The 10,230-nt window shown below is 44.8% G+C and overlaps 1 protein-coding gene across 2 annotated transcripts; it reads right to left on the bottom strand.

Annotated features, from left to right (window-relative positions):
• Positions 1–3,567: 3,567 nt before the first annotated feature.
• Positions 3,568–5,415, bottom strand: her9 (hairy-related 9). 2 transcript variants are annotated; one of them, XM_037684234.1, is made up of 4 exons: positions 5,097–5,415; positions 4,823–4,918; positions 4,639–4,726; positions 3,568–4,529 (listed from the first exon to the last, which is right to left on the bottom strand). In XM_037684234.1, exons 1-4 carry the CDS (start codon positions 5,202–5,204, stop codon positions 3,949–3,951), a joined length of 873 nt encoding a protein of 290 aa, XP_037540162.1. In that variant the 5' UTR covers positions 5,205–5,415; the 3' UTR covers positions 3,568–3,948. The 2 variants fall into 2 exon arrangements, with proteins under 2 accessions (XP_037540162.1, XP_037540161.1); XM_037684233.1 differs by having other exon boundaries at positions 3,568–4,532.
• Between the last annotated feature and the right edge of the window lie 4,815 nt (positions 5,416–10,230).

Raw genomic sequence — 10,230 nt, forward strand, 5'->3', positions numbered from 1 at the left:
CTATCTATCTATCTATCTATCTATCTATCTATCTATCTATCTATCTAAATGTATTTTATTAATGTATTTATTTTGAAGGTATTTAGGCTACAAATCCTTTGTATTTAGTGTTTTGGTACATCTTAGCTTTGCCACATCCCTTAGAACCACATAAGACATTATGGGCTGTTAAACTGCAACAGCTGGTGCATCTGAAGGGGACAGACAGAGGTGGCTCCACAAGTGACAGTAAACATAAATAAAATGTGTCCAGATTTGAAGCTGTGGTGTGGGGGCAGTCTGCTGGCTGACCTCTAGCCCTGTCAGGAGGACCCTTAACTTTCTCCTTTGGAATCTGCATGTGCAGCAAGGCTGTAAACCACAGGCCTGATGCCATGAAACTGAAGAAGCTGCTGAAAAGCCAAAGCTGGCTTCAGACATACGTCCTGCAGACAAGCGGCGAGGATCAACAGAGACCACACTCCTCACCCCACACCTCCCCAAACCCCCAGACTGTGATATTTGATCGGGTTTGACGCGTCTGCATGCGTCTGCCCACAGCGCCTCACCTCCTTCGCCTACACCTCGCACTCCCGCTCTGGGGGAAAGGATAAGTGGTCCCCTTGCTATAAATACAAAGCCTGCATGGAAGCCATGGCAGGAGGAGGCCAAAAAAGAGCAGGCAGGGCGAGGAGCATGGGTAAGTAATAGATGAAAATTAAACACCTGTTGAAAAGGTGTCAGAGACTGAAGCTCACAGAAAAGGAAAATTTGTGAACTGTCAGCTTGATCTTTATCGGAGCATCATTCATCCTCAAAGACCCTTCAAATCAAACGTGTGCAAATGTGTTTAAGACTTTTCAGTTTCAGCACCCTCTTTATTCATGTCCCCACCCTTCTAAATCTGTCTGCTCATCCTTATCCACATATCGCCCACTCTGATTCTGAAGAAAACAGGTGGTGCCCTCACACACACACACACACACACTTCAGGCCTGCCTCTCCTTTAGCAGAACCTGTGGCCAAAGCTATGCAGAACATTTCCTTCTGTCTTGTTGCAGCGTCTTCAAATCGAGGAGCAGAAATAGCTTGACATTCATGTGAAAGTCAGAGCCATGGGATTCACAAACAGTCCATGACCAAAGTGTCACTGTGGCATTATTCCTTCATTTAGCTTTTAATCACTAAAGAGGAACTAACCAGGGAATCATCTGTTTCTGTTGTTGGTTCAGTATTCTTGGAACTTAATGTCTAATGGTTGACGGGCTCAAATCCACTGGAAAAAGCACGAGTTTCCTTCTTGGAAAGGAAAATTCTGCATCATAACTTTATCGTTTACTCGTGCAGTGAAATACTTGAGAATTTTAGTGTTTTTTATTCCACCAAGCTGCACATTTAGACAAGTATAAGCTACATTCAACAGAAAATTTGGTAAAAGTGCAAAATATGGAAGCAGATAATGAAGCAGTGCAGGGTTCAGCCCTGCAGGGTGCACATGCTCACAAACTGCAAACCAAACGCATCCATAAAAACTCAATGGCTGTGATTTGGAGGGAGAAGTGATGTTGAAAGTTTGGCGGCCACGTTGCGCGCGCGTTCCCTCCTTTCAGTCGCTAATGAGAATGATAATTTGTGACTCCACCGATGACCCCCCCCCCCCCCCCCCACACACACACACACACACCTCCTCCAATAGTGACTTCTCCCAAGGGACGTGATTGCAGCAGATCCCTGAGGGACATCCAACCCTCTGCAGGAATCCTTTTCATCAGTAAAGAGAGAGGGATTCCCGCCTGTTTCCATTTATGTCACGCTTGGGAAACCACAGATCTTAGGACATGAAGTTCAGTGGGTTGAGCAACAATTTAGGTTTGAAGACTGAAGCGTCCGGTTTCAGGGTCATTTCAACCGCTGCTGGTTTTAACTTCAAGCAGAAATTGACCTCTTTTTGTTAGAAAACCCCTCATTAGTGAGCTTAAACGTCTCATATTGTCTCTTTACTTGAAGCAAACGCTGTCGAAATGAGATTTTGTTCAAATTGGGATTCGAGCGCAAAACCGGTTCTCCAAACAGAAACACTTCCATAAATTATGAGCATAACTTCTCTCCTGGAAATGATCCAACTTCCTCTCCATCCCTTCTGTTTACATCCTAACAGGCGCACTTCTTGGCGTCTGCGCGCGCGCATGTGTGTCCGCCTCCTCACCTCCGCAGAGCAGCTACACGACCCGACCTGCCAGCGGGGAATTACTGACTGGCACCGAGCCAGGCCGCAGGCAGACTAGTTCGCTCGGTTCTCACGACCTCAGCTCCACAAAGGCATCTCTGAACTATTAAGTCAGAGACGAAGGCAGGAGGAACAACCGCAGAACCCACACATGCTGCCAACTGGTGTTTCAGAATGCCTCCTCTTCCTCCCTGCAGGAGGAAGCTGCTGAAGCATCACTGGCAGCAAAGTTTCGTTATGTTTGTGTCGGTGTCACCTGCAGGGCACACCGGCACCGCGAAGGACCGAAAGTGAGAAGGCAATTACAACTGTAAGAAGAATTACAAGTTTTCAGTGATAAAACGATCATATGTCTGATTACGCATTTGGACAATAATAATAATAATAATAATAATAATTCATCTTTTAAAAAATGGATCAATGCGCGTCTTATGAGCCCCAAAGAAGATGATTACTATTTGAGTTTTCAGACTAAATATGTTCATCAGGAACGTAGAACCACTTTCAGCCGGACTTCCTTTTGGCCTGTGCCAGCCATGCGCGCAGCAAGGCGCGTCGTCGGAGTATTAAATGTTTAAGGGGGTTTTGACCCGCGCTGTAACCTAATCCCGAGTTAAGGGGCCTGTTCACCGCAAGTGGCTGACACACTGCTAGCGCCATGCCGCCTGACTCAGGGAGGGACAAGACCCTGGCTTCAGTTCCGGAGCCCACTCACACGGGGGGGAGATAGGTTTACGCAGGCGGTGGAAGAGGAGGAGAGCTTTTTATACTCGTGAAGGAAAAGATGCCAGGCCATAGAGTTCTAAGTTCACGTGAGAGAAACCTTTAAAGTGATAATCGAGCATCAGTAAGTTTGTCTAAAAGTTTCCCTCGTTCCCACCTCTGTTGCCGGTGGGAGTGGAACTGAACAATTGATGCACAAAAGAAAGAGAGGATCCTTCCATATTCTTTCGCTGAGGCAATCTGTTAGTGACATTAACCCCCGAGCGCATTTCCCAGGCTCATGAATAGGGTTTAAGACTTCTTAAAGCTCCCGCTGCATACAGGATGAGTCCCCTTTCAAACTTTTAATTACCTTTATGGCAATAGAAAAATTCACTCCCCTTTGGTCTGAAGGAACATTCTACAAAAAAAAAAAAAAGGGGGGGGGGGGCAGATGGTGACAAGGTGGCCACTCGAAACTTTAGATCGAGGCTGAAACTGTGAACGATAAGTTTATTATCTCGCCACCGTGGGACTTTTACGCACAACTTTTACGCACGGTCTCCAAAACACAAGAGGCAAAGCAGCCTGTTTATTAATGCCCCAAATCATAAAGTTGACAGAATCAGACTGAACAATGATGTCAAAAATCTCATTTATTAAAACATTTGGGTTGCCACCCGACTTCAGTTTTTATTTTCTCTTTTTAAACACAAAACAGAATAGAAAACACAGCTTTGGTATAACAATCCTTAACACCTCTGTACAAAACTAAACCTTTTGATAAAAAGTATATAACAAAAGCTTCCTATAAATCTTTCATCTGCATCTTTACCACTGACATCCAAATGTTGGATTCAATAATAATAATAATAAAATGAACCAAACATGCGCTATTAAAGCAACACCTGTTCCATAAAACGAAACATTGAGTGGAGGGTAGTGACGGGTCTGAGGTACCATCGGGAAAAACGTCACAGGTTTAAATCCCTGCAACAGTTGTGTGTGCAGTTCAGTTTTTTAGAGTCTGCTCCTTTCAGCTACCAGGGCCGCCACACGGGCTCGCTGCTCTCAGAACCTGTGCTCACCCCCACTGGGCTGACCGCCTGGGGTCCCCCGGAGAAGGACGTCATGCCGTGGACCGGGGATGTTGCGGTCTGTGCGGAGCTGCCGTGCATCGGACTGGAGTTCACCGCGACAGGAACCCCCGCGTTGGCGTACAGCGGGATGACAGGAGCCGTGGCGGAGGTAAAGGCCGGGTTGGGGATCAGGAAGGCGAACTGTCCGTCTGTTGCGGGCACCAGCTGGAACCCACCAAAGACCTTAGGGGACACGGCCTCCACAGGGCTGAGCTTGGAGCCCATGGGTGCGCCGCTAATTGGCAGAGAGGACGGAAGCTGCACGTGAAGAGGCTGGGCCAGGTGCGCCTGCTGGGTGGGGGTCTGCTGCGGGTAGTTCACGGGCATCATCTGGCTCATGCAGCTGGACAGGTGGCTGAGTAGCCTGGACCTCACCTCCACGCTCACCCCCTCGGAGGTGGACAGGAAGCGGGTGACCTCGTTCATGCACTCGTTGAATCCGGCTCTGTATTTGCTCATGACCGTGGCGTCAGCTGAGAGCGCTGCTGGCAGAAGAAGAAGACATCATATTAGTGACGTTTTGTGCGGCTTCATCTAAAAAGTGCTGGTTCTGATGATCTGTTCCGACCCGTAAAGATGAAAGGCACTTACCGCTCATCTGCACGCGCTGCAAGTTCCTCAGGTGCTTCACTGTCATCTCCAGGATGTCTGCTTTTTCCAACTTGGAGTGTCTGGAGCTCTGCAGGAAACAAACAGGAAGTTGAGTTTACACTTGTTAAGACAAGAAAAGAAAAAGAAAAACCATGACACGGTATAAAGATTAGATTTAACTCACATCTTTCTTGAGGGCGTCCAGGATGAGAGTCTTGAGCTGCAGAAGGCTCTCATTTATTCTTGCTCTCCGGCGTTTCTCCATAATAGGTTTGGACGACTATAAGAACACAAAACAATTCCACACAATAAATAACTTGTTTACATATAACATCTGATTAGGTTAGTCTGCATCAAGTCAAACTTTTCAACCGAATGCAACTTTTCTCGAACTTCCTCACTTCAACAAACACAACTTTTTGAGTTAACAGATTATCAAGAATAAATAATATTCTTACTTTTCTGTGCTCGCTGGCATTTTTGGGTTTGTCCGGTATGTGTGATCCGTTAGCAGGAGCTCCGGCAAGAGGAGATGCCGTCTGCTTTTCCATAGTGTCAGCTGGCATTATGGATCAAAGCAGGCAAAAAAAATAAAATAAATAAAAAAGTAAATCCTTTTTGTCAAAAAAACAAACAAAAAAAAACAAGAAAAAACTCAAGAGTCACTTTAAAACATAAAAGGCTCGCGTGCTGTTCCGCTTGTTCTCACAGAGCTGTCATCTGAGTCCGCGCTGCGTGCGGTGCGCCACGCACACTCACTCAGCTCCAACTGGTGCCGCTGACACACGCGCCGCCGCCGCCGCGGTACTTATAGGCGGCTCGCGTGCTCCCAGTTCGTGTGAAACCTTCTCTGCATTCTTTCCCACACTCGCCTCAGCCAATAGCAGCGAGGACTCACCCATTGGGCGCGGGGCAGACCGCTGATTGGACAACACCCCCGCGGGCCGTCAGTCACGCGCTGCTCAATCAGCCCTGCAGGGACAAACAACAAAGCAGAGCGAGCGGCGGCGGCGGTCCGGCTCAGGAGCGATGAGGAGGGGAATGCGCTCCATGTTTGCTTCCAACTTTGCTCTCCGCGCGTCAGAAATATTATGCAGCTTGGTGTGCGTGCGCGCGCGCGCGCTTGTGTGTTTGAAAAACTTCTTCATCCGTGTGCGCTTTTAGCTGAAGCACTTTTGTCTTAATTTAAACATATTTTTCACATTAGGAGCACCTCGTGACGCGTCAGGTGCTGTTTATGTTAATGCAAATAATCACCTTCACCTCATAATTAAAAATAAAGCAGCTACTTTGTCTATTTTAAGACACCTCGTGCGCCTCCAAGTAGGCATCTGTGATGGCACGCGAGGCGGTCCTCAGCCGCACGCACCCGAGCCAATGACATGCAGGCACATTATGCAAATGAGGCAGCGCGCCCTCTGATTGGCTGTGCGGCTCTCTCTGTGTCAATCATCCCCGAGGCAGGAGCCGCTCTTACCCAGAGGGTAATGATGGAGTTGGGTGTGATGATGGAGACGGGGCGGGGGGTGCGGAGGCTGCACATCTGTCCGTGTGCCGTTCGCGCACAGTTTTCTCCGTTCCGCGCTGAGCACGTGCCTTAACTCGAAGATTGCAGCCTGCAAACTAAAGAGGCCTCATAAAGGCCGGTAATCTGGAAACATTAGTCATTTCACTTGAGTTTTAAATACTAGAATAGAATAGAATAGAATAGAATAGAATAGAATAGAATAGAATTAGCTTTTTCTAGTCAGACGAGGTTGTGTTCTTCTCTGAATTTATGTTCTAAAGATGGTTAAACTTTGAATCAACCAGGTCATTAAATAATAACAGATAGTATTTTCTGGACGAGTTAAAACATTTGAAAGAAGAACATTAGAGACCGTGTAATGATCAAAACATCAGACTGCTGTGGGTGTTCTAAAACTTGTGTGGTGGAGGAGAGCGCCATCTGCTGGTCCCTTTTGTAAAAGTAAAGTAATGCAACTGGAAAGATGTCAGGATGGCGGGCACTAATGTTTTTGCCTGTTTCAGTGTTAGTGATCGCTTGTCTGACTGTTAGCAAAATATCTCACGAAATACAGGACAGATTTTAATGAAACTTGCGTAAAGCAATCACTGAATGTGCATCTACAACGGATTAACTTTTGGAGTCAGCTTGATTCAAGATGGCCACCACAGCTCATCAAGTTTAACCAATGCAGAACGGACTCTAGCTCACTTAATCTTGTGGATATTGAGCAACATGTTGGTGTGGTAGTAGCTAAGAGTCATTCCCAACACGTACTGTGAGTGTGGAATCTCCCAGTACTGCATGAGATTGTGCAAAATGTTTTTTTCTAAGGTTTACACAAAACAATTCCATCATTTGTTTAAAACTCAATTTTAAAACGCAATGGGTGATATGCATTTCTTCTAGAAATCTTATCCAGTTTATAACTATTTTTATTTTACATTTATTGTATTGTTTATGATGCAATGCATGAGATTTACTCTGCTTCTTTTCAAAGTAATTACTTTTTCAATGCTTTTTTTAAATGCTTCTAATTGTTAAGGTTTGGAGAATTTAATTTATTTCTTATAGTTCTAGTCATTTTTAAGAGTTGTTTTCATTGTGAATGAAGTAAAACCACCTATAGCATTAATCCTCAGCAGAGTGAAGGAGAGTTATTTTATACTCATGGTCTTGACATGACCACAAGATGGCACATCCCTGCTTCCCCAGAGTTAACTTGTAATGAATTTGTGACACAAAATGCACATAATATAGATGCTGTTGTGTCTGGATGTGTGATGCAATCACAAAAGACTAACAAAAAGACTGAATTGCAGCTGAGAGAAAAGTACAGAAATAAATGCTTGATATTTACTCACTAAATTAATAATATGTAAGCTCGTATGACATTTAGGAGCATTTTGTACAAATACTTTTTCAAAAGTTTTATAACTTTGTAAGTCATTCTGTGCCTTGAATGCAGAATACTTACAGGTTTTTGGAATAACTTCTGCCTTCAAGATCTTCAGCGGTGAAAATTGGATTTGCAACAACACATTGCCAAACCAAATTCTGCACATGTTGCAAAAGCTCACAAAGCGGTCTAGTTGCTAAACTGACCTGCCTCCAGTCCAGACCACTCACCCTCTCCCAACATTTGGAAGATTGTTAAACTAGAAATATGATAAACTCGTTTAAAGCACAAAACCCTAAGGACTAAAATAACTTATAAAGTGTGTGGATAGTGTGATTACTCAAACACAGCTGCTGCTGTAGACCAGATCCAGATGAAAACTCACAACAGCAGCTGTGACACCGCAACAATAGAAGAAAGAATTTACAAAAGAAAATATGTCAAGGTAGTTTTCAAACTGATCATCATCATCGTCTGTCCTACAAAGTTCAGTCAGGTCATCTGGACAGTTTCTTTTTTGTTGAGACGTTTCGTCATTCATCCAAAGGACTTCATCAGTCCGAGGAGCCCCAACAAACTGAGTTCCTCAAGCAGCACACCCACATGGACCAACCCGTTTGCTGGTGATAAGATTATTTCTGGGGCCTGCCCTCTCCCCCGTCGACTCCTCTGAGGCAGCCATAGCCAAAGTGGTTCAAAACATCAAAGTTCATGCTCATTAATCCAGGTAAAAAAATCCAACAAAGTTCAGTCAGGTCATATGGATGTTTTTTTCTCTTTTTTGTTAAGACGTTTGGTCTTCAACTAAAGGACTTCATGGGCACAAGGACCTGAGTCTGGGACTCAGTTTGTTGGGGCTCCTCGAACCGATGAAGTCCTTTGGATGAAGAACGAAACATCTCAACAAAAAAGAAACCATCCATATAATCTGACTAAACTTTGCTGGATTTTCCACCTGGATTATTAAGCATGAACTTAGTTATTATAGTCTGGGTTTTTTCTGTTATTTGTTGAGTTTAACTTTTTATTTTCACTGTGTGGTTTTTGTTTTATTTTTCTGTCCCTTGCATTTTGGTTCAGCTCCCCATCTCTTGCCATTTCTCATTTGTACTCTCGTCCAACCTCCTCAGTGGTTCTTCAATCAGTTTACCACTTACACCCGTTTCCAATAGTTTCCCCTCACCTCCTTGTCTTATTTAAGCTATCTCTTGTCGCCACCGAAACTGTTGTTCAATGTCTTGACCTGTCCTCTCTTTCCCTGTGTTTGCTGTCATGTCAACCTTTTGTTTGCATTTATTTAATAAATCAAGTTTTATTTTACCCGAGCTCATCGTGACTGACTGCATCTGGGTCCTGTCCCTGCACCGATCATGATAATCATGGTCTGTTACACTCTTGCAGCCAGTTGTGTTCTGCAGCAAGCTGAAAGTAATAACATTTATTAAGCCCTGCTTCGGTCCAGTCTTAGAGGAGTAAAAGTCATTGTTCAGTGGCTCTTGTGCCCCCATGGGTGAGCTCTGCTGGAGCATGCCGGACGCTTGTTTACCCAGGATCCTGAGTCTCAAGAGCCAGCTGTGTGTACTTGGGCTCACATGGCCTTTATTTGCTTTCGAATCCGCCCAAATGAAGCAGACCTAATTCTACAGAGTGTCCCAGAGATTACACAACTGCTCCCTGCAGCGGCGGACTTAATGGGGTTTTAATTTATTAATTCTCTAAATGTGAAGAAACACCTGCTCAACCCGATCTAAAGTCAGACTGAGTTCAGAAAGTTTTCATGTTTTAATAATTGACCCCTTTTCATTTGTGCATTTCAAAGAAAAGAACCGAAATGAAAGAAACTTTCTGAGTGACTCTGTCATTAGAGCATCGTTAAAGCTGATGCCAACGTTTCTGGACAGAGGAATGTGGAGAACAGAAACTGCTGACGGTCCCCATTCACCAGACAAGAGCCAGAAGTACTTGCCTTTGACTTGGTTTTATGAGACGGAGGTCTGCAGGAGATGTCGGGGGAGATGAAAGAGGCCCAGAAGGAGAGAGAAGCTGTGTTTGCAGATTTAGCAGAGTTCAGTAGTCTGTTGTGCACATTCGCTCAGTGCTCAGCAGCTCCTTTAGACTGCTGCCTGCTTAATTTGTTGTTGTACAATGAGTCTGTGCACGTCTCCAAAGCCACACGGGAGAGTCAATTATATCTGTATTAGTTGGTGTTGGCTGGGCAATCCCTTTACACACACTCCTAAATCAAGTGCTATGAAGGTGATGTGTTTCCAACAATGGATCTCCAATGCTCAGTAGTTACAATGCCTGTTTGGGTGGCTTTTGATTTGTTTCAGCACACAGATGCTGCAAAAAAACAGGATGCTGAAACAGTGGAATTATATTTTTGTTACTAATGTCATTAAATCCCTTCCTTGGTGTTATAAATAAGAATTTTTTTAAATTGCTTCTTTTTCCAGCAACCAAAATATTGTTTGTTGCTAGAGTTTTTTTTCCTTTTTGAACCTCATCCATCCATCGATTATCTTTACCCGCTTATTCCATTTTGGGTCACGGGGGTCGCTGGTGCCCATGTCCAGCAATCACTGTGCGGGGGGCGGGGTACACCCTGGACGGGTCGCAAGTCCATCACAGGGACACATAGAGACAAACGAGACAAACAACCATTCACTCTCTCACTCACACCTAG

Source organism: Nematolebias whitei, chromosome 11 (genome assembly GCF_014905685.2).
Source record: "Nematolebias whitei isolate Nwh7 chromosome 11, NemWhi1, whole genome shotgun sequence".
NCBI lineage: Eukaryota > Metazoa > Chordata > Actinopteri > Cyprinodontiformes > Rivulidae > Nematolebias > Nematolebias whitei.